General features: G+C 42.5%; 1 protein-coding gene across 1 annotated transcript in view; it reads right to left on the bottom strand.

Moving 5' to 3' along the window:
- The window catches only part of LOC123755252 (ionotropic receptor 21a), a 273589-nt gene that overhangs the window by 90834 nt on the left and 156395 nt on the right, over window positions 1-26360 (bottom strand). The window contains exon 9 of the mRNA XM_069327997.1: window positions 13757-13914. Coding sequence (XP_069184098.1) covers window positions 13757-13914 — 158 coding nt within the window. The remainder of the gene's footprint in view (window positions 1-13756; window positions 13915-26360) is intronic.

Genomic DNA, 26360 nt, shown 5'->3' with positions numbered 1-26360 from the left:
GTTCCAAAGTGCTCCTGGCAGTATGAGTTCGAGTCACTTCTGGGGAGTGAGTTTTCAGTGGGTTATATGCCTGGGAACCATTCAGGCTTGCTCGCATTTGTGTTCCTCACGTGTTCCCCAAAGAATGAGGTGATTTGATAAAATACTATGCCCGAGATTACCATCAGAGTGCCAGCGGGATGATGGGGAAGTAGCCTCGCCTACCATCATCTTTTGTCCGGTCGTGATTGTCGAGTGGTTAAGGTGTCCTGTACACCAGTTGCAAAGTGCTCCTGGCTGTATAGGTTCGAGTCACTTCTTGGGTGTGAATTTTCAGTTGCATATAAGCCTGGGAACCATTCAGGCTTGTTCGCATTTGTGTTGCTGACGTGTGACTCAAAGAATGAGGTGATTTGATAAAATACTATGCCCAAGATTACCATCAGAGTGCCGGCAGGATGATTGGGAATTAGCCTCGGCTACCATTATTTTTTGTCCGGTCGGGATGGTCGAGTGGTTAAGAGGTCCTGAACACCAGTTCCAAAGTTCTCCTGGTAGTATGGGTTTCAATAACTTCTGTGGTGTGAGTTTTCTGTTGCATATATGCCTGGGAACCATTCAGGATTGTTCGCATTTGTGTTCCTCACGTGTGCAGCAAAGAAAGAGGTGATTTGATAAAATACTATGCCTAAGATTATCATCAGAGAGCCGGCGGGATGATGGGGAATTAGACTAGGCTATTATCATCTTTTGTCCAGTCATGATGGTCGAGTGGTTAAAGTGTCCTGTACACCAATTGCAAAGTGCTCCTGGCAGTATGGGTTCGAGTCACTTCTGGGGAGTAAGTTTTCAATTGGTTATACGCCAGGGAACCATTCATGCTTGTTCACATTTGTGTTCCTCACGTGTGCCACAAAGAATGAGATGATATGATAAAATACTATGGCCAAGGTTACCATCAGAGTGCCGGCGGGATGATGGTGAATTAGCCTCGGCTACACTCATCTTTTGTCCAGTCATGATGGTCGAGTGGTTAAGGTGCCCTGTACACCAGTTGAGAAGTGTTCCTGGCAGTATGGGTTCGAGTAACTTATGGGGTGTGAATTTTCAGTTGCATATATGCTTAGGGACCATTCAGGCTTGTTAGCATTTGTGTTCCTTAAGTGTACCTCAAAGAGTTAGGTGATTTGATAAAATACAATGCCCAAGATTACCATCAAAGTGCCGGTGGGATGATTGGGAATTAGACTCGGCTGCCATCATCTTTCGTCCGGTCGTAATGGTCGAGTGGTTAAGGTGTCCTCTACACCAGTTGCAAAGTGCTCCTGGCAGCATGGTTTCGAATCACTTCTGGGATGTGAATTTTCAGTTGCATATCTGCCTGGGAACCATTCAGGCTTGTTTGCATTTGTGTTCCTCACGTGTGCCCCAAAGAATGAGGTGATTTGATAAAATACAATGCCCAAGATTACCATCAGAGTGCCAGCGGGATGATGGGGAATTAGCCTCGGCTACCATCATCTGTTGTCCGGTCGTGATGGTCGAGTGGTTAAGGTGTCCTATACACCAGTTGAGAAGAGGTCCTGGCAGTATGAGTTCGAGTCACTTCTGGGGTGTGAATTTTCATTTGCATATATGCCTGGGAACCATTCAGGCTTGTTTGCATTTGTGTTCCTCACGTGTGCCCCAAAGAATGAGGTGATTTGATAAAATACTATGCCCAAGATTACCATCAGAGTGCCAGCGGGATGATTGGGAATTAGACTCGGCTGCCATCATCTTTCGTCCGGTCGTAATGGTCGAGTGGTTAAGGTGTCCTCTACACCAGTTGCAAAGTGCTCCTGGCAGCATGGTTTCGAATCACTTCTGGGATGTGAATTTTCAGTTGCATATCTGCCTGGGAACCATTCAGGCTTGTTTGCATTTGTGTTCCTCACGTGTGCCCCAAAGAATGAGGTGATTTGATAAAATACAATGCCCAAGATTACCATCAGAGTGCCAGCGGGATGATGGGGAATTAGCCTCGGCTACCATCATCTGTTGTCCGGTCGTGATGGTCGAGTGGTTAAGGTGTCCTGTACACCAGTTGAGAAGAGGTCCTGGCAGTATGAGTTCGAGTCACTTCTGGGGTGTGAATTTTCATTTGCATATATGCCTGGGAACCATTCAGGCTTGTTTGCATTTGTGTTCCTCACGTGTGCCCCAAAGAATGAGGTGATTTGATAAAATACTATGCCCCAGATTACCATCAGAGTGCCGGTGGAATGATTTGGAATTAGCATCGGCTACCATCATCTTTTGTCCGTTCGTGATGGTCGATTGGTTAAGGTGCCATGAACACCAGTTCCAAAGTGCTCCTGGCAGTACGGGTTCCAGTCACTTTTGGGGTGTGAGTTTTCAGTTGGTTATTTGCCTTGGAACCATTTAGGCTTGTTCGCATTTGTGTTCCTCACGTGTGCCCCATAGAATGAGGTGATTTGATAAAATACTATGCCCAAGATTACCTTCAGAGTGCCAGCAGGATGATGGAGAATTAGTCTCGGCTAACATGTCCGGTCGTGATGGTCAAGTGGTTAAAGTGTCCTGAATACCAGTTGCAAAGTGCTCCTGGCAGTATGGGTTCAGGTCACTTCTGAAGTGTGAGTTTTCAGTTGCATATATGCCTGGGAACCATTCAGGCTTGTTCGCGTTTGTCTTTCTCACGTGTGACCCAAAGAATGAGGTGATTTGATAAAATACTATGCCCCAGATGACAATCAGAGTGCCGGAGGGATGATGGGGAATTAGCCTCGGCTACCATCATCTGTTGTCCAGTCGTGAAGGCCGAGTGGTTAAGGTGTCTTGTACACCAGTTGAGAAGTGGTCCTTACAGTATGAGTTCGATTCACTTCTGGGGTGTGAATTTTCAGTTGCATATATGCCTGGTAACCATTCAGGCTTGGTCGCATTTGTATTCCTCATGTGAGCCCCAAAGAACAAGGAGATTTGATAAAATACTTTTCCCAAGATTACCATCAGAGTGCCGGCGGGATGATGGGGAATTAGCATCGGCTACCATCATCTTTTGTCCATTCGTGATGGTCGAGTAGTTAAGGTGTCATGAACACCAGTTCCAAAGTGCTCCTGGCAGTATAGGTTCAAGTCACTTCTAGGGTGTGAATTTTCAGTTGCATATATGCCTGGGAACCATTCAGGCTTGGTCGCATATGTGTTCCTCATGTGTGCCCCAAAGAATGAGGTGATATGATATAATACTATGGCAAAGATGACCATCAGACTGCCGGCAGGATGATGGGAAATTAGCCTCGGCTACACTCATCTTTTTTCCAGTCATGATGGTCGAGTGGTTAAGGTGTCCTGTACACTAGTTGAGAAGCGCTGCTGGCAGTATGGGTTCAAGTCACTTCTAGGGTGTGAATTTTCAGTTGCATATATGCCTGGGGATCATTCAGGCTTGACCGCATTTGTGTTCCTCATGTGTGCCCCAAAGAATGAGGTGATTTGATAAAATACTATGCCCAAGATTACTATCAGAGTGCCAACGGGATGATGAAGAATTAGCATTGGCTACCATCATCTTTTGTCCGGTCGTGATGGACGAGTTGTTTAGGTGTCCTGATAACCAGTTCCAAAGTTCTCCTGGTAGTATGGGTTTGAGTCACTTCTGCGGTGTAAGTTTTCAGCTGCAGATATGCCTGGGAACCATTCAGGCTTGGTCGCATATGTGTTCCTCATGTGTGCCCCAAAGAATGAGGTGATATGATATAATACTATGGCAAAGATTACCATCAGAGTGCCGGCGGGATGATGGGAAATTAGCCTCGGCTACACTCATCTTTTTTCCAGTCATGATGATCGAGTGGTTAAGGTGTCCTGTACACTAGTTGCAAAGTGCTCCTGGCAGTATGGGTTTGAGTCACTTTTGGGGTTTGAATTTTCAGTTGCATATATGCCTAAGGCCATTCAGGCTTGTTCGCATTTGTGTTCCTCACGTGTGCCCCTTAGAATGAGGTGATTTGCTAAAATATTATGCCTAAGATTACATTCAGCGTGCCGGCGGGATGATGGGGAATTTGCCTCGGCTAACATCATCTTTTGTCCGGTCGTGACGGTCAAGTGGTTTAAGTGTCCTGAATACCAGTTGCAAAGTGCTCCTGGCAGTATGGGTTCGAGTCACTTCTGAGGTGTGAGTTTTCTGTTGCATATATGCCTGGGAACCATTCAGGCTTGTTCGCGTTTGTGTTTCTAACGTGTGCCCCAAAGAATGAGGTGATTTGATAAAATTCTATGCCCAAGATTACCTACAAAGTGCCGGCGGGATGATGAGGAATTATCCTTGGCTACCATCATCTGTTATCCGGTCGTGATGGTCGAGTGGTTAAGGTGTCCTGTACACCAGTAGAGAAGTGCTCCAGGCAGTATGAGTTCGAGTCACTTCTGGGGTGTGAATTTTTAGTTGCATATATGCCTGGGGACCATTCAGGCTTGTTCGCATAAATATATATATATATATATATATATATATATATATATATATATATATATATATATATATATATATATATACATATATATATATATATATATATATATATATATATATATATATATATATATATATATATATATATATATATATATATATATATATATATATATATATATATGCAATTGACGATCACAAAACACTGATCATTTTATGCGGAAAATCCACAGAGAAACATGAAATGAGGTGAACGTTTCGGCTTGTTAAAGCCTTTGTCAACACCAGACTGACTAAGGAGAAGGGAACGGGGAGGATATATAGGCCGACACCTGACCAACCCATCCCTAGGGAAAGAATTAACCAAAAACAGGTATAGCTTAGCTTAATATATATATATATATATATATATATATATATATATATATATATATATATATATATATATATATATATATATATAGATATATATATATATATATATATATATATATATATATGTTTCATTGAATATGACCGCATATTCTGTATTTATTATTTTCTGGTTTAGGGCTTCTATCCCTCTAACTATTTTCTTAGCATCAGGGCTTAATTGAAATAGGAGTTCTCCAAAACTCATTTTCGTACTTTTAAGGTGAAGAAAAGAAGTGATTTACTATAGAGTGTATTACACTTATTTGTATAATTTGCACGACGTCGTGCAAATTATACAAATAAGTGTAATACACTCTATAGTAAATCACTTCTTTCCTTCACCTTAAAAGTACGAAAATGAGTTTTGGAGAACTCCTATTTCAATTAAGCCCTGATGCTAAGAAAATAGTTAGAGGGATAGAAGCCCTAAACCAGAAAATAATAAATACAGAATATGCGGTCATATTCAATGAAACATGTTTGAAAGAAAACCTGCTGCCAGTATACACCAATATATATATATATATATATATATATATATATATATATATATATATATATATATATATATATATATATATATATATATATATATATATATATATATATATATATATAATATATATATATATATATATATTAATATATATATATATATCTATATATATATATATATATATATATATATGTCGTACCTAGTAGCCAGAACGCACTTCTCGGCCTACTATTCAAGGCCCGATTTGCCTAATAAGCCAAGTTTTCCTGAATTAATATATTTTTTCAAATTTTTTTCTTATGAAATGATAAAGCTACCCATTTCATTATGTATGAGGTCAATTTTTTTTTATTGGAGTTAAAATTAACGTAGATATATGACCGAACCTAACCAACCCTACCTAACCTAACCTAACCTATCTTTATAGGTTAGGTTAGGTTAGGTAGCCGAAAACGTTAGGTTAGGTTAGGTTAGGTAGGTTAGGTTGTCGAAAAAACATTAATTCATGAAAACTAGGCTTATTAGGCAAATTGGGCCTTGCATAGTAGGCTGAGAAGTGAGTTCTGGCTACTAGGTACGACATATATATATATATATATATATATATATATATATATATATATATATATATATATGTCGTACCTAGTAGCCAGAACTCACTTTTCAGCCTACTATGCAAGGCCCGATTTGCATAATAAGCCAAGTTTTCATGAATTAATTGTTTTTCGACTACCTAACCTACCTAACCTAACCTAACCTAACCTTTTCGGCTACCTAATTTAACCTAACCTATAAAGATAGGTTAGGTTAGGTTAGGTAAGGTTGGTTAAGTTCGGTCATATATCTACGTTAATTTTAACTCCAATAAAAAAAATATGACCTCATACATATTGAAATGGGTAGCTTTATCATTTCATAAGAAAAAAGTTAGAGAAAATATATTAATTCAGGAAAACTTGGCTTATTAGGCAAATCGGGCCTTGCATAGTAGGCTGAGAAGTGCGTTCTGGCTACTAGGTACGACATATATATATATATATATATATATATATATATATATATATATATATATATATATATATATATATATTTATTATTTTCTGGTTTAGGGCTTCTATCCCTCTAACTATTTTCTTAGCATCAGGGCTTAATTGAAATAGGAGTTCTCCAAAACTCATTTTCGTACTTTTAAGGTGAAGAAAAGAAGTGATTTACTATAGAGTGTATTACACTTATTTGTATAATTTGCACGACGTTTCGAACCTCCATGGTTCATTCTCAAGTGAACAGATCTTACAATACTAGTTGATTTTATACCCGCATTAGGTCAGGTGATAATACAATGAAGGTGAAAACATGGGGGGATACATAAGGGATAAACATAGGGGCTGCAGAAGGCTTATTGGCCCATACGAGGCATCTCCTATCTAAACACAAAGATTAATCCAGTGTAATTGGCCTGTTATGTTGGACATTGTCTTCTGTGTTGGCATCGATATGTTCTTGTCCAACACAGAAGACAACACATATGTTCATATGTTCACACATATGTTCTTGTTCCAACACAGAAGACAATGTCCAACATAACACGCCAATTACACTGGATTAATCTTTGTGTTTAGATAGGAGATGCCTCGTATGGGCCAATAAGCCTTCTGCAGCCCCTATGTTTATCCCTTATGTATCCCCCCATGTTTTCACCTTCATTGTATTATCACCTGACCTAATGCGGGTATAAAATCAACTAGTATTGTAAGATCTGTTCACTTGAGAATGAACCATGGAGGTTCGAAACGTCGTGCAAATTATACAAATAAGTGTAATACACTCTATAGTAAATCACTTCTTTTCTTCACCTTAAAAGTACGAAAATGAGTTTTGGAGAACTCCTATTTCAATTAAGCCCTGATGCTAAGAAAATAGTTAGAGGGATAGAAGCCCTAAACCAGAAAATAATAAATACAGAATATGCGGTCATATTCAATGAAACATGTTTGAAAGAAAACCTGCTGCCAGTATACACCAATATATATATATATATATATATATATATATATATATATATATATATATATATATATATATATATATATATATATATATATATATATATATTATTAAATATGACCGAAAAAGTAAGATTAATAATTCTAACACGAATTTTCTCGATCTTTTGTACGTTTCTTTTCACTGTTGGTGGTAATTCAAAAATCAATTCTCCAAAATTCATTTTTATTTCTAGTCTGACGCGACACTTGAGCGCGTTTCGTAAAACTTATTACATTTTCAAAGACTTTAGCTTACTCATACACAACTGAATAGAACTTACACATCTTCGATTTGTTTATATCTACATTTGAGTGAGGTGGATGGGGTGAGGTGGTATTAATAGGGTATTAAATTCCTACAAACGAATGGAGAAATAGCAACATCGACGAAAGTCTCCATACCCGCATTGAACAACACCTCGACATCCTCACAGACCGACATCACCTCAGCACTGAAACAGAGATTATCAAGAAACTAACAACGTTATATGGAGGACCTATGGCAATTCCACGACCGAGAGATGGCTTCCTGAATCTTGCAGGAATTAACCTCACTGAGGACCAAGTCACTCTCCTAAATCTGGGTATAAACTGTCATGTTATGTCCAGACCGAGTGAGATGGCCCAGAAAGTGGAGTTGGAAATTCTGTTGGACGACATATTCGACCTCGAGACACAAAAGAAGGTCACTACCAAAGATACCTTACAAGCAGAACTTATTGCGGAAGGAGGAAAGAATCTAGGCAACTATAGAAGCACCATACTGTCCCCCGAGCTCAAAGCGGCAGCTAAGAGCCTTCGTGAGAACAAGGAGATAGTTGTCAGGAGAGGTGACAAGTCGCCAATATACGTCATTCTTAAAAAAGACGAATATCTGGCGAAAATGAACCTCATACTCTCTGACCAAACTAAATTCCAAAGGGTAACGAAGGACACTACAGCCGAATTGAAAGGAAAAGTCAACAAACTGATCGAAACTGTGAACGCCAAGAAATCCGGACTCCACCTGCCAAAGATTATTGGGGAATATAAACCTGGATATGCGTATGGAAAAGTCAAGACACACAAGCCTGGAAACCCACTTCGGCCAATCATCAGCCAGATACCCACACCCACGTACAGACTGGCGAAGCGACTCAACGGCCTGCTGACTCCTTATGTCCCTTGCGCCTTCAGCCTGAAGTCTCCAAAGGAATTTGTTGACTTACTGCGGGGCACACGGGCCACAGGGATAAGAGCCTCGTTGGACGTAGAATCAATGTTTACCAACGTACCTGTGGACGAGACAATCGGGATGATAGCCGACAGAGTGTATCGTGATCCGGCCTGCACTCCTCTTGACATACCAGAAAACATCCTAAGGAAACTACTCCAAGCTTGTACTAAAGAGGCACCCTTCTTGAGCCCGGATGGGCACATGTATAAGCAAGTAGATGGGGTCGCCATGGGTTCTCCCCTAGGTGTCCTGTTTGCAAACTTCTACATGGGTACCATCGAGCAAAAAGTCTTAGTCGAAATGAACTTGAAACCGGCCATATACTGCAGGTATGTTGACGACATTTTTACACAGGTACCTGATGTCAGACATCTGCAGGAGCTGAAGGAGGCATTTGAGCAGAGTTCCGTGCTGCGTTTCACTTACGAGATGGAAAAGGATGGGAAGCTGCCCTTTCTAGATGTAATAGTCATGGAAAAGAGCGGAGGTTTCCACATAGGAGTGTGGTTAACGCTTATGTCGACCGTGCTCTCAGCCACAGCTCAGAATGGAAGCAAGTCGACGAAGAACTCTGTAGGGTAAGGCAGGTCCTAGTCAACAACGGCTTCTCCAATGGTTTCGTCGAAGACATCATAAGAAGGAAAGTGAAACGCCATGCAACCTCTGAAGAGACAACTAACACAACACCTATACCCCCTATTAGACTATTTTACAGGAACTTCTTTTCCACAGCTCATAAAACGGAGGAAAGGGTCCTGAAAGATATTGTTAATAGAAACGTTATCCCTACAGACAAAAATCAGAGGATACAACTAACGATTTACTATAAAACCAGAAAAACGGCCAGCCTACTCATGAGAAACTCTCCAGACACAAAGCAGAACACTTTAAAAGAGACCAACGTCATCTATGCCTTCAAATGCCCTCTTGGGGACTGTAAGCTCCAAAAAACCTAGTATATAGGCAAGACAACAACATCTCTTTCTAGGCGTTTAACGATGCATAAGCAACAGGGCTCCATTAAGGAACATATAATCTCTTCCCACAACCAAACCATCGCCAGAGAAATCCTAGTAAACAACACAGAAATCATCGATAGATACAGCGATAGCAGGCGGCTTGACGTCTACGAGGCTCTACACATCAAGAAGTCAACACCAGCAATCAACAGCCAATTAATGCACAACTATATTCTACCTACCTCAAGACTCCGCTCCAATATAGAAGCATCAAGAAATATGGACCAATAGGCTTTCTTCAAAGCACTTCCATTCAATACCCATTGTTTCGTGTTCTGTCTTGTGTTTAGGAATTTAATACCCTATTAATACCACCTCACCCCATCCACCTCACTCAAATGTAGGTATAAACAAATCGAAGATGTGTAAGTTCTATTCAGTTGTGTATGAGTAAGCTAAAGTCTTTGAAAATGTAATAAGTTTTACAAAACGCGCTCAAGTGTCGCGTCAGACTAGAAATAAAAATGAATTTTGGAGAATTGATTTTTGAATTACCACCAACAGTGAAAAGAAACGTACGAAAGATCGAGAAAATTCGTGTTAGAATTATTAATCTTACTTTTTCGGTCATATTTAATAATATATGTCTACAGGAAAGACTGCTACCAAAATATACTAATATATATATATATATATATATATATATATATATATATATATATATATATATATATATATATATATATATATATACCGAATGGAATAAATAAATGAACACAGGTTAAATACATACTATAGTGTATTGACGAGCTCTATTGAAGCTTATATGGGGACATAATTTGTACATGTCAGGGCTTATAATAATTTAAGGTTGTTGTTACATTGTTAGATCAGAGCGGACTCAATCACATTTCGTTCAACGAAACCCTTACTTTTAAATATACATTTTGCCCCCTGTGCAGTCGATAAAAATGATCACATAAACTAGAATGTAAATTCAATGGACTGGAGTTTGGGGTTGTACGAATAGCATATGCATGTTATTTTAAACATGAGGTAAGAGATTTCCAAGTCTGGCCTTTGTAAACACATGCACATTCATTGCAAGGGATGACACAACCACAACCTCGTCTGTACACACAACCTGCTACAGACGAGGACGAATTCTAAATTAACCAGGACTTAACTGTATTAATGTTTTGAACACAGGGTTAATTTTAAGGTTTTTCCTGGCTGGGGCAAGATTTATGTTACGGTATGGACACCATCGTCGGTGTGTGGAGTAGCAATTTCAGCGCCATCTATGGGTCTGCACTCCAACTTCCCTAGTATTGGGCGCTATGTAAACAACGCCATCTGTTGGTGGTGGTGTGGTATCGGCGGAAGGCTCCAGCTTCCTGCCCCAATCAGAAGAGGAGGTCGATGTGAATATCCTCTGATGGGTGGCATATCAAGATCAGCGCCATATAGGTTGTGGCTACAAAGCACAATGTCAATTCCCCGGTGAATGGGTGTTAGCCCAGGGTTACCCAGTGTACTGTCTGTCTAGTTCATGACGTTTTATGTCCACAGAGGTGACGTAAGCAGGCGATTGCATCGAGAAAAACAGCTTACCTTCGGCAGTCCTGAACTCTTGGTTTGGTCCTAAGTGAGGACTAAGTGGCCGCCATCGCTCAAGAGCAGTGTGTTTGCTGCTGATGTAACCAGTGTTATTTGGACCGACCTACTCAAGATTGGACAGGAAGATTTACACGATGACAGTGGTGCGTCTGTCGTGAAGTCCTGCTATCAAGACGCTAGAGACTTCTGCCAGGGTGTTAGCAAACCCTGTATATGTTTGCTTGATACGTCATCAGCGTGTTTTGAACCATCACGTGTTTTGAGCCAGTGTGTGTACCGGAAAGTGAACGTTGGGTATTGGCGCAGTGTGTACGAAGATACGGTGTGTGTGTGGACTGGCCCATGTGGAAGGTGAACTCGCCTGTATTTGCCAATAGGTGTGAACGACGCGTAACCTGGGAAGTGGATTCACCGGAATTGATGAACACCGTAAATGTTGTGTCCTGTGTGAAATACACTTTGTACATACTGATAGTAATAGTGAAATGTAATATATATAGCGGTGAAGGTGAATATATTGGTATAGGGAATCGTTTATCGCTTATCCCCCCCCCCTTCCCCTATTTCTTTATTGCACTACTACTTGATACAGTCAGTTCTTGAGAGCTTACTGCCGACTTGGGGTTGAATATAGTAAACGTTCATAACGGCAAGAACCCGGTTACTGGCCTTATGTAGCCGTAACAATTTACTTGTCCATCAAAATATGGTAATACCAACAAGTTTTTTAGTTCTGGTTCAGACTTGGGAGTTTGTAGAACGTCATTTTTGCTTGACCAAACACGACATTCAAGACTGATTTTGGATATTTTTACTTCTTCCCAATTTCAAATATTTTTGTTATTTCTTCATCAAAAAATTCCGGGCTGCAAACTCTCGGATCTGAGAATAGTTCAAGAAGATACTACCCACTTAACCTGAACGTGATGATTTGAGTAAAAATGAACATACGAGCACACAATGGTAGGTTTCCTATACACTTTGAATTTGAAACTCATACCGATTCTATGAATCATGATATCTAAAAAAGACACAGCACCATTCTCTTCATTCTTAATTGTGAATTGAATTGACGGAACCAGAGAATATATTCTCTAGTTCTGTCAATTAAATTCACAATTGAGAATGGTGTTCTGCCTTATTGGTACATTCTGGTACAATGTAGAGGTGGTACATTCGCTAAAAAATCTCATGAGCGCACTATAATTGCTAAAAAAAATTTAAGGCATTTAACTTAGGCCTACTTCAACCAGCCTTTGTTCGTTCTGTACACAAGACCCTTTTTCGTGCTAATTTGCATGAGGCTAGCTCCTGGCCTCCATCTTAGGACGGAAAGAAATTTTCTCAAATTGAATAGTTTTATCTATACTTGGAGAGGTACCCCGATTACATCCCTCTTCTTTCCCCCTCTCCCCATATACATCCCTCGTCTTTTCCCCTGTATCCCATTTCCTCCTCCACCCCACCCCACACCCTCCCGTTCTTGCCCTCTTACCTCCATCTCTCTCTCTCTCTCTCTCTCTCTCTCTCTCTCTCTCTCTCTCTCTCTCTCTCTCTCTCTCTCTCTCTCTCTCTCTCTCTCTCTCTCTCTCCTCCCACCCTCTCCCCTCCAACCTCGAACAGACTTTTCCATTTATTTATATATAGAAGGTGTTCCAGGCTGCACCCGGGGTCTTTCCTCTCCTTATTTCACTATTCCCCACTCTTCACCCCATATCCCCAGTGACGGCCACAACCCATCCCCTTGCTCACTCCCCTCATCTTACCTGTATGGAAGTGTTCCACCAATAAAGCACATCTTTAAATTAAATACGTTAGCCCTTAAAATGTGTTTTTCTATAAACACAAACTTGGTGATGAGAACAAGAAGCATAGTGTTGAGTTGAGCACCTTGTTTTCTTATAAAGATCTCATCAATGGGGCAATGTTTATTGATGAAACACAGTTTACTTTAATCGTTCATTTTAACCTCAAACTTTAACATTTGACCTGAAGTGTGTATAATTCCCATTAATTAAAGAAATGCCATAAACTACAACACTGTTTCCAGCAAATTGGGGCTATTGACCTGTTATGGCCAAGCCAGTGTGGTGGCCACCTGGATCTCCGATCTCTTTATCTTCTTGTTTGGACATATCAAGTCTGCTGTTTACGACGATTCGCTAAGAACCAGTAAAGAAGTCAAACATTATATTAGATTCTTTTGTTTGGATGTTGTTGAATTTTACCATAGGTGTTGTTTGTTGAATTTCAGGGAGAGAAAATTTATTATAATCTCAAACAAAATGCAATTTACGGTAAAGAAATTATTTGGAGAAATCGCTAAACTTGTACGACAATATAGCACTTGGAAAGAATATGAGAACAGGGATCTGGGACAGGACGGAGAAAGAAATGATGCCAATCCAATTTCATCATCGGAGATTGAACACCAATCTTCAAGAAGCGAGGCCGTCGCTGCATGAATTTGAATCACGTTTCTATCTCCAGTCTCCGAATATTCTAAACATTGAGCATATTGCCATTAAGGGAGAAAATTACCTGCATAGGTATATGTTTTGGGGGTCGCGGAGACTGGTTGGAAAAGTGGCCGAGGATGACGAGGAAGGCAGAGGATACTGACTGGAGCTCCCTGGGGTCCCTGGCAGGCAGACACCATCCCAACACCGGCACCAGCACCGTCAGTCCCAACACACATCCTGCCAACACCCAGCACGATAATGCACCCTTTTCAGCCGTATATATACAAACACACAAACTCTCACACACACACAATGAAACAACAGAGTAGGAGGATAATTCAAAAGGAGAAAACGATAATCATACAGGGACTGTCTGAGATAACAGCAGAAACCAAGACTGACCCTGTGCACTCGAAGAGAGAATATGTCGTAGAGCTTTCGAGAAGTCTACACCTTCGAGAGGCCAAGAGAGATTTGGTAAAAGTGTACAGGCTGGGATCATATACTCTATCACGAGAAAACAGGAAACAAGACCCTGGAAACTGACATTTTCGAAAGAAGCACCTGAAAGAATCTCGATGAACTGAAAAAGAGATCTCGGAACATTAAACGGGATTTGAAAGATACTACTTGGAAATTGACTTGAGCAGAAGGGAAATAAAAACAAAGATAGAACAAAAAAGGGGCAGTGCATAGAGAAAAAATGGAGAAGAGAATGGCAGTATGAGGAGGGAGTGAGACAAAAGACAGAAAACAATTACTCCCCCAAAGATATGCGAGAGCGACGCTCACAAAGAAGCAATACAGTGCAACAACAAAGGATGATAACATATGAACGACCAGCTTAGCGTCCCCGCGGCCCGGTCCTCGACCAGGCCTCCTTTTTGTTACACACCTCCAGGAAGCAGCGCGTAGCAGCTGTCCAACTCCCAGGTACCTATTTACTCCTAGGTGAACAGATGCGTTAGGGTGAAAGAAACTGACCATTTTTTCCGCCTCCACCGGGGATCGAGCCCGGAACCTCAGGACTACGAATCCGAAGCTCTGTCCACTCAGCTGTCAAGATCCTAGGTAGAAATAATCTCCTAAAGCACCTCCAGATCCTTCCACAGACAAAACATTCCAGAAATCCAACATCCATCTCCACCCATACTTCCTCCCACATCTTCCCCTGGATCTCGATCGCAACTTCTTATCACTTACCCACCTCAGCCCCTAATCTCCACAAAATCTACTCACTCACAACTTCCAATTCAACCCAATGCCTCACAAACATTCACACCTCTGCTTTCTTATTCAGCTCAAATTCCTTCTGCATCTAACCTAAGCCTCCCTGTAGATAGGCTGGGAACTAGTCATTCAAAGGACAGCACAACAGTACAGAACTGGTATACCAATGTTAATGGATTGTTAAATAAAAGAGTTGAACTCGTAGAAAGGTCTGAGGAAACACACTTGTGTAATAGCATTAGTACAGATCAAACTGGTATGATTGGCAATGTAATATTCCCAAGAGAATAGCAAATAATAAGAAGCAAAACACTTCAGAAAGGAGGAGATGGTATGGCACTGCTGGTAAAACGAAACTGGAGCTTCGAGGGGAATTTTTTGAGGTGACAAACAATTACTTGGACGGCATTATTGGAATCATTTCATTGGATGGTCAGAATATGGTTGTTATTGTAATCTACCACCCCCCTGAGAGCTAGAAAAGATCAAGGAAGGAATTTGAAATTAAGAACAAAGCATGTTTGAATATCCTCCGAGAGCTGGAAGACACAGCCCATAGACTGAGAGCTCTTCATAATGGGAAATTTCAATCATGATCAAAATGAGTGAGAAACATTGGATCCAAGAGGAGATGAGACATGGACAGCAAAGTCTGTAGAAGTAATAGAGAGGATCTTAATGAGGCAACTTGCTAGAGAGGAAACAATGTGAAAGGCTGATGACCAACCAGCTAGGTTACATCTGGTCTTCACACAGAATGAAATGGACATTGAAAATATTGACCATGGAATGGCATTAGGAGACTGACCACTGTGTTTGTCTTCGAACACATATTGACAATGAAGACCATAGAAACAAATAACAAGGGGGATGTAAGAAAAGCATACAAGCGAGAGGAATACCAGAAGGGCAGATAATCCATGGGGCGGATGGAATGGGGAAGATAACTCGGAGGAAAAAAACACAGGACATGATGAACTGATTTGGTGTGAAAAAACTTCACTGCTTTTTCACAGTAGAACTTCCGGTTGTATTTTTTTACCATGTTGTATCTCAGTCGATTAAGGCAGCGTCTGGGATCCTCTCGGACGTAGGTTCGAACCCTCGTCACGGCCCTTGTGGATTTGTTCATTTGATGCATCACGCTCTTGTGATTTCTGAGTGTCTCTTACTCAAACCAGAGAAGCAGGTTTGTCTCTGGAAGAGTCCTAAGGTGGAGAGAGAGTATCTCTTAGGAAGGAACCAGAGGGCTACAGTGGGAGCTGAAACATCATAATGGGGAGAGGTTACGAGTGGAGTACCACATGGGTTGGTTCTAGGGACGATTTTGTTTCCAATATATGTCAATGATCTGACAGAGGAAACTGGCTCCTTCACATATATGTTTCCAGATGGAAAACTAATGATTAAGAGTCAGGACATGGATAGATTATAAGGCATTGCAAATGGATTTAGACACACTCCAGAAGTGATCTGAAAATTGCTTCTAGAATTTAACTCAACCAAGTGCAAAGTTATGAGGATTGAAGAATGAGTGCGAAGATCAGTAAAGGAATATAGGATGAAGGGAAGACAAATTCTTCAATAAGAGGAGAACATCCTGGGAGTGGATAACCCATCATCTGGTACAAGTAGCCCACATTACCACAATAACAACAGCTGCAAGAGTCATATTAACCAACGTTTGTAAATTCATCAGAAGCGTGAACAAAGGAGCTTTCCGGGCCCTATATACAGAGGTGAGACCACTCCTGAATATGCATCCCCAACATGGAACCCTTACCTGATTAAGGACAAAGACAAATTGGTATATGTAGAAAGACGGAGATAACTGAACTGGAGGAAAGGAGAGATAGGAGGACTTAACAAGATATACGATTCTAAGGGAAATTTTCAAAGTAGAGCAAGAAACGTTGTCCAAAACTAAAAACAACAGAACGAGGGGTCATAGAAGGAAACTAGAGACACAAATGAGTCACAAAGATAGGAACTTGTTTCAGTGTCAGAGCTATCAATAAATGACACAGGTTAGACGCAGAAGTAGTTGAAGCTAATTCGATTCCTAATTTTATATGCAATTATGATAAAAGCGAGAGATAAGTCATTGTAATCAAAGAGCGTTCAGAAAGAGGGCTTGGAACCAAGCTCGACCCTGCAAGCACATCTAGGTGGGTAAATCTAGGTGAGTACACACACACACACACACACACACACACACACACACACACACACACACACACACACACACACACACACAGTTAGAAAGAACTTTTTCAGTGTCAGAGTAGTTAGTAAATGGAATGCACTAGGAAGTGATCTGGTGGAGGCTGACTCCATACACAGCTTCAAATGTAGATATGATAGAGCCCAGTAGGCTCAGGAATCTGTACACCTGTTGATTTACGGTTGAGAGGCGGGACCAAAGAGCCAGAGCTCAACCCCCGCAAGCACAACTAGGTGAGTACAACTAGGTGGGTGAGTACACACACACACACACACACGCACACACCTAGCATATGCCAGGTTGGCTAACATAAGAACGGCCTTTAAAAACTTGTGTAAGGAATCGTTCAGAACATTATACACCACATATGTGAGACCAATCCTGGAGTATGCGACTCCAGCATGGAGTCCATATCCAGTCAAGCATAAGACTAAACTGGAAAAAGTTCAAAGGTTTGCCACCAGACTAGTACCCGAGCTGAGAGGTATGAGCTACGAGGAGAAACTACAGGAATTAAACCTCACTTCGTTGGAAGACAGAAGAGTTAGGGGGGACATGATCAACACATTCAAAATTCTCAAAGGAATCGACAGGGTAGATAAAGACAGGCTATTTAACACAAGGGGCACACACACTAGGGACACAGGTGGAAACTGAGTGCCCAAATGAACCACAGAGATATTAGAAAGAACTTTTTTAGTGTCAGAGTGGTTGACAAATGGAATGCATTAGGAAGTGATGTGGTGGAGGCTGACTCCATACACAGTTTCAAGTGTAGATATGATAGAGCCCAATAGGCTGAGGAACCTGTACACCGGTTGATTGACGGTTGAGAGGCGGGACCAAAGATCCAGAGCTCAACCCCCGCAAGCACAATTAGGTGAGTACACACACACACACACACACGGGGCCCTCGTGTCTGAGTGGACAGCGCTCTCTTGGGACGTAATTCAAAGGGCCCGGGTTCAATTCCCGGCCGAGGCAGAAACAAGTGGGCTTAATTTCTTTCACCTTTATACCCCAGTTCACCAAGCAGCAAATAGGTCCCTGGGAGTTAGACAGCTGCTACGGGTTGCTTCCTGGGGATATGTGAGTGAACGTGTGTTAGAGAAAAATGACAAAGTATATTGCAAGTAGACATAAACGAGGAAAATTGATTGGTTAGAACGGTGGGGTCCAAGAGCTAATAGCTTGATTCTGCAGGTACAATTAATAAATACACTCACACATATGCATAATCAACAAAAACGCTCAAAATCGCACGGAGAATGATGAACTTTATAAAGTGATGAGGTCGAATTGAACAATAAATTTCGGGTAATGTTTAAAAACAAGTCAGAGCAGAGGGCTCATGTACGGTGGAGGAAAGACCATCAATACACATCGGCATTCAATATAATTGCTACTGGAATGAGAGTAAAAAATTTGACCAATCATAACTATATGCAGGAAAGATAATACGAATATAAATTTCCATCCACACTTCCGTGGAAATCAACATTCCACAGTCCAGGTGAATGGAATTGAAATATATGAAATAACACAAGATATAAGCGAGCTACTGACGACTGTATTACCAGTTTCACCACTGGCCTGTGTCACTGCAGTGCAAACCCTGTAACTTGCTGAGATGGTAAGAAGCACAGGCTAGGTAAACCCCGGAATATTATAGGCATCATAAGAGTAAAACAAAAATTTCATCAAAATGCAAATCATATTGAGCAAATTTACTATGCTTCGATATGAAAGGAAAGGTTTTGTTGAATACATATTATTAAATTTTCAAAAATAATTTGATACTTTAAATTTTAAGTTTAAATTTGCCGAAGATTTTATTAATGGGGAAGGTGTGATGAGACGGGAGAATACACGTAGGATGTGGATGGATTAAGTAATTATCAAAAGAAGGAGCTAAGCCGAGGAGACTATGTAGCACCGAGGATAAGGATGAAGATTAAGTTGGATGTAAAGTTTAGTGGTCTGTCCAGTTTGGATTCTGTGTGATGAAAGGGTCTTATTCTTATTTGCTCAATACACACTAACCAAACTCTTGCCGTCCCTACCCGTCAACAATGAGAGACTAGGAGTCCAACTGAGTGACTTTCGACTCCCGGACACCCTATCTCCATCAATCCTACTCACCATTAAATAATACAAATGTAATAAAAAGAAGCACCCCTACCGTTTTTGTTTATTGAATCTCATTTAGACGGGTAATTTCCCGTCTTGCTTCTAGAGATTTGATAACTCTTGAGAGAAAATAAATTTCCTTTGCTAGTTCCACTAATTTAGAAGAAATTGAGTGGGCAAATGACAAACGAAGAGTTGGAGGAGGAACACCTGAGAGTAAATAACTGAGAGAGTACAACCCTCGGGTTTAGAAGTAAATGTGGTACACGACAACAGGTTCTTGCTAATGTAAGTTCCCCATATTCAATGTTGGCCCTTTCTTATAATACGTGAGGCCTTGCCAGGTGACTTCTTGAGGTGTTGTAGACATCAAAGAGGTGCCAGTAGTGCACCTCTAAGTAAGGTAATGCTACTTTATATTTAATTTTGTTACTATTTACTGCTGAGGGGAAGTGATGGAGAAAAAGATGTTCGGAGCCACACAAGATGTGTGGGGAAATCTACCAGTGATATATTGGGAATTAATTAAAAAGATTGTATTTATTTTTATTTATGACTTCTAAGCGGACTGTATTTTATCATTTATTGTCACCAATAAACTTCCCTTCACACATTTTCATATTAAAATATGAAAACAAGTTTTCATATTTTAATCTTACGTTAATTAAACGGTAGATATAATGATTAATGTTATAGATCACACGCCTATATATAAATAACATTTAAAATAGCCTCAGCTGTTTCAGTTGTGTTGACTGGTCATCTAACATCAGACACGGTCTACCACATGTAGTCCATTCCTAGACTTGTATTAATGTTGACTGTTTGTCCTTGTTATGTCCAGCTCAGCTATGTCTAATGTGGAACACAATTTACCTGGGGAAACGATACAACGTAACATCTACAAAGAACAGATATATTTACTTAGTAGTAGGCATCCTTCAGTCTCGGGAGACTATGGAGTTGCGCTCTGGTTGTCAATCCTGGTGCAGCGTCTGGTGTGACTGATGAGGCCAATCCGAGAGTGGCAGTCCATCCCACACTGAGCACAAACGAAGTCCGATTCTGGTCTGTCTTCCTGGCTACCGGCTATCTTTCTCTGTCTCTTTGCCTCCGATTTCTTAGGAAAGTGACTCCTTAAACTTGGAGAGACCTCTCTGAACAGACTGCCCCCAGGCTAAATGGTCTGCGGACAGTGTTTTCCACGTAGTAAGATCGACGTCCATGACTTTCAGGTCCCTTTTCCATACGTCTTTGTACAGTAGCTGAGGTCTGCCTGTTGGACACTTACCCTGCGTCAGCTCTCCATACAGGAGATCCTTGGGGATCCTGCCGTCGCCCATTCGCACCACGTGCCCGAGCCAGCACATTCGTCTCTGCTACAGCATTGTTTACATGCTGGTGATTCTAGCTCTCCCCAGGACGCTGTTGTTTGTCACTTTGTCTTGCCAAGTGATGTCTATGATGTGTCAGAGGCAGCGCATGTGGTAGGCATTCAGCTGTCTTTCCTGACGGGCATTGGACCGAGGGCCTGCTTGGTGCCGTCACACATCCTATATTGCCTGTATCTGCTGCAGTCTGTATCTGGGAACAGAGCTGGAGCCAATAGTTGTTGGCACATCGCCTGGCGCTCTGCTGCACTTTGCAGCGGACTGCCTGAAGGATCTGTAAGTTGCGCTGACCTGGGCAGGCTTTGTAGGCTGCCATGGTGTTTCTCTTTTCGATGACAGGTGTGTTATTTCTTCCAAGTGAGCCTCGAACCGGTATATTTACTATGTACATATATTTACTATGTAGCACTTAAATGTGGTTAGTGAGAAACACTTACCATTGTGGGTGGTATCTATATATCCCCTAACGATCTATCCTAGACACAGAAAAATAATTGGCCAATATAATCTGAGCTAATGGGCAAACCGAACTGGCCCTTCCCTTATGTCTTGCAACAATTAGTGACTAATGTGAGTTACGTTGCCCTTTGGGATTTGTGGTCACGTGTTAGGCCTAATGTTGGCTCAACAACCTTGTGATGTACCAACTCACCAAGTTAGTGTACTCTCACCACACAATCATAGCTGCTTCTCTCTATCATCGCTCTCCCAAGGTTGTTTACCTTCGAGATTCGGGAGGAAGAATAGGTTTGAGGTCAAATCAAACTATTTACTATATAATTAATTTGGTAGAATCATTTGATTGTGTAACCAGACCTAAGACAGGCGTAGTTTATATTGAAACATTAATTAAATGAATTTTGTGACGAAAGCTAATCATAGCAGCCTTTCCCATTCACTGTAATCTTTTTATGATTAACTAATGTAAACTAACATCTTATTGTGGTTACATTAGAGTTTGTATATATATGATGTGGAAATTTTCTGCGTGATTGACAACGATTCAGTGTGGACACCTGGTCTCTGGATGCTGCTTAGCAAGAGCGTCAAGGGTTTGGTGGGGTGAGGTAGTGAAAAAAGACAGAAAGAAATTATAAATAAGAATTAATTAGTCCTCCTCCTCACAGTAAATTGGGGGGTCTGTGTCTGAGAGAGGGAAACTGCTCATCCGGAAGTAGGTAATAGGGTACTTTATCTGTCGCTGAAAGACCTTAGAGAAAGAGTGGATAAGGTTCAGAGTTTCATGGGCTTCGAAAAGCCGGAGTATCTGGAAGAGTGCACTGAGGAGCAGCTCAAGCAGATTGCTGGAAAGTATGGTATAAGGGTAATGTCGTCAAAGGTTGCTGGGATTAGGGAGGCTATCCTTAATGAATTGGAAACCAAGAGGGGTGGTGGAACAAGTAGCTTAAGTAGGAGCTGGGGAGACAGATGATGATGATGGTCACGATGAGGTAGTGAAACTGGGATCAAACAGAAAAACACAGTATGTTACGGCCCTCTCGGGTCGCAACCGGGTTCTTACTCTGATGTTGTTAGAGGAAGGGTATCCGGCCCCAAGCCAGTAGTGGCTTTCAAGGGATGAGATCCGCAACGCAAGTAAATTAAAGGGGAAGGGAAATATAGTCAAAAACTTAATAATATAATTAACACCGTCACCATAAATACTATATAAACGATTACACGGGGGGGGGGGGTATAAACACTAGAATGCACAACGTAGTCTTCTTCTGAAGACCCTGGACGTTCACGGTGCTCCCGATGCTAAGCTCTTGGTGCTCTTGTGGCCTTATGATGAATCCTTCGATCCTGACGAGTCTACCCTGGCCACAACCCAGCCAAATCAGAGTTCCACTGGGGGCACCGTCGTGGAGGCCATCAACCACAAGTCCAGCCGATAGCTGGCAGGTTCCAAACAGCAACGCTGGTTAGGCCACTCCACGATCGATACTAAGGTCGCGAACCCTAGTCAGGAGCCTTGTGTGATCCCACAGACCACTCTCCTTGCCACAACACCCCAGTGGTTAAGCGTCTCCACCAGTCGGTCCCGGGAACGACAATCCCTCAACTGCCACTTCACAGGCAGGGTAACACCACAGTGTTCATCCGGGAGGCGACTCACAGCTGCTGCAGCAAACACTTGGAGACAAGTCAGCTGCCTTGGGTAGACTGACTCAACTTCCATTACAGCAGTCCCAGGTCGACTCTGTAAGCAGACACGTCATCAATAATAGAGACACACTAGGGCATGTCACTTACCGGCTTAGACACAAATGCCCGACGTATCTACTCCATAGATGGCGTTGCTGTCTAAGCTCCGCCTCACCAGAGGTCAGCAGCGGCTGTGTTACGAGCTAATCAGGACTGGAAACTAGCCCTTGTGGCCAGTACACCTCGTCCTCACTAGGTGTCGTCGTCCATTTGGAGGGGGTTTCGGGAGCTGACCCACAGATGGCGTGGTCGTCACTGCTCCAGGCTCGGACGTCGGGCTCGGGTCCATAACACCTCCCCACCAAAAAGAATTTGGTTTGGGGTTCTATAAAGAGAAACACAAACCAAATTAGTACGGGGACACAACTCCAAATGGACTCACGTACACTGTAAACTGGAACGGCGAGGCTGTCTCGTCCACAGAACTGTCCTAAGGAGAAACCCTGGCACAAAGGGAACTTGAAAATGGAAGGCAATGACCTGCCTGACGTAATCTTCCACACCTCCACTGCGATGTCAAGCAGGGGCATAATCTTACATCTCTCGAGTAAGGATCGGTGTAGACACGATCTGGGGCGACTCGACACTTCCCTGTGTCGGGGCACCGATGATGGCTGGTCACAGACGGCATTTCTGGTACCGGTCCGGTAGTCCTTCAGGGAGACGGGAACCTGGAATACAGGGGTCTGATAATTTAGAGTGACAGCGATAGTTAAATCAGTACTCACAGCATACTCCTCTACTAGGCCCACACCTAGTCCCAACAGGGCTGCTCGTACTTCGAGGATGGCATTCGCTCTGCCACAGTCAGGTCGACCAACGTTCCGTATAACGCTGCATCTAGGCTCAGCAATCACGCGGGGGGTGTCAACCTGTCGGAAACAGTCACTCATAATATCACGTCTCGTACCTCCTGTAAATACCATCACCTTCCAGGTCCCTCCTTTGACTGCAACACTTGCAGTGCAAATCTCCAATCCCTGGGATCTCTTCGCGATGTTCATGGGAGCCATCATCCGTCGGATCGTCCACTGGTCCTTACTGAGAACACATATGAGAACAAAACAAAACACCGCTAAGAAACATTTGGCTAATTTAGGGATAAGCTTCCTGAGCCTGTCATGTCCATAGCCGGCTATATCCATTAGCCTGGTTTGGACCGAAGAGGGCTCTAGAACCTTCACACATACCTCACATACCTCCGACGTCTGGGGATTCTCTGGCCGGTTCAATGAACGCTGTACCTTGCCATACCGCAAGTACACATCCGCCTTCGCTCCAGACTCTTTGGTATCCGTGGGTACTTGCACACGAGACCTCCCTTCATGCTCAGTTGCCTCTGCCATCGTAACCGTATGTTCCTCGTTGGGAGAAGAATCAGGAGACTCTGCTATAATGCTGTCGATCTGCGGGTGAGAGGAAGGATTAAACATATTACCTAATTCCGGGTCTGTCTGTACCTGGATATTACCACTGCCCGCTGTTACCTCAGGCCTTGCTGTTCTGGCTGACTCATCCACAATCTTGGGATGATTGTTGCTCCAATCAGTCACCAAGTCGTTGGCTAGTACCACGTCAATCCCAGCTATAGGCAGGGTATCGACTACTGCCAACGCACATGTGCCGCTGAAGTAAGGCGAGTCGAGATGTACCGGCACTAAGAGGGCGACATACCGCGTCCTAGGAAACCCAACCAGGATAACCTCTTGTCTCCCACCCACACTCACTCCCTCGGGTAACGAGCTACTCACGATCAGGGACTGGGCTGCTCCACTATCTCTGAGCACTACAACTGATCTACCAGTGTGATCACTCGTTACATACCCGCTTGAAGTGTGAGGGGAAAACAATCTGGGTTCTTCCTGCGTAGTCGTAGACTGGCTTCCTGCTGGTAGTGTTACACAGCTCATCAACATCACCTCCCTACGAGCGCCGCTACCTCTTCTGCCTCGGCACATAGCAGCTACATGCCCTTTCTGCCCACAAGTCCAGCACACCATATTCCTCCTCGGACTACGGTGCTTCGGACTGCTAGGACTGGTCCTTCGAGGGCTACTTGGGGGCGTCTTCTTAGCGCTTCGTGGGACGGGTCTCTCCTCTTCCTGATGAGGTTTGTCAAACCGGCGGGGGTAATTCCTCGGGACGTACTTAGCAGAAGGCCTATGCGTCAGGATGTATTCCTCAGCCATTGTGGCTGCCGCACTCAAGGTCTCTACCTGCTGTTCCTCTAAGTACGTCTTCAGGTCTCCAGACAGACAGTCCTTGAAGTCCTCTAACAGTATGAGCTGCTCGAGGTCTTCTTTGGTCTCCACCTTCCGAGAGGCACACCATTCCTGGAAAAGTCGCTCCTTGATGGTAGCGAATTCGGTGAAAGTGTGCTCTGAGGTCTTCTTCAGGTTTCTAAACTTCTGCCTGTAAGCCTCAGGTACCAATTGGTACGCCATGAGCACGACCTTCTTCACCTTGTCATAGTCGCCAGAGTCGTCAAGGGATAACGTGGAGTAGGCTATTTGGGCCTTCCCAGTCAAGACTGACTGTATCATGATGGCCCAATTCTCCCTTGGCCACTCCAAAGAGGCAGCGACTTTCTCGAAGGCTGCGAAGAACTTCGAAACTTCCTTCTCGTTGAATTTCGGGACCATTTTGATGTTCCTTACCGGATAGAAACTACTGGTTTCCGTTGTTGGCCTCCGACCACCTAACCGCAATACTTCTAGTTCATGTTGTCTCTCCTTTTCTTTTTCTTCTCTCTCTCACGCTTCTCTTTCTCGTTTCTCTTCTCTTTCTCGCTCTTCTCTCTCTCTTTCTCGTTCTTCTCTTCTTTCTTCTCTTTCTAATTCTCAACGCCTCATCGCCAATTCTTTTTCTTTTAATTCTCGTTCTATTTCTAACTTCTTCCATTCAATCTCACGATTTATTTCCAAGGCACGCATTTTGACAGTTAGCAAGCTTATATTCAGCTCACCTGCATCGCTGTCAATGTCACTGCCTTTATCTTCCTTTTCAGTCGAAGCTACTTCCTCACTTTCTTTTGTACCTTGTGCCTCATCTTCCTGTTTTTCTTCGGCCTTCAAATGCCGGTGAACCTTGGACAGGATTTCCACACGAGAATCACTGGCACGTATCTTGATCTCCAGGTAGGCACTTATTAACACAAGTTCTTGTTTGCCCAGATATTTCAATCTGGCAAGACAGTCCTCCCTGTTCAGAAAAGCCTGAACATCGTCCAGATCGTCGATGGTCGATTTCTCTGCCATTGTCACAGATGGAACACTTAGCACTTAACACACCGCTTCACTTTAGCACTTAACGCACCGAGCATTGTTCTATGTCAATATTGCACTTTATCGCACCTAGCGCCTCACTAGCCAATATTGCACGTAATTACACCGGGCACCGCGCTACACAATATTGCACTTAATCACAGCGAGCACCTCACTCTACAATATTGCACTGAATCACACCGAGCACCGCACTACACAATATTGCACTTAATCACA

Source organism: Procambarus clarkii, chromosome 20 (assembly GCF_040958095.1).
Source record: "Procambarus clarkii isolate CNS0578487 chromosome 20, FALCON_Pclarkii_2.0, whole genome shotgun sequence".
Classification (NCBI taxonomy): domain Eukaryota; kingdom Metazoa; phylum Arthropoda; class Malacostraca; order Decapoda; family Cambaridae; genus Procambarus; species Procambarus clarkii.
This window is presented reverse-complemented; position numbering and strand designations above follow the sequence as displayed.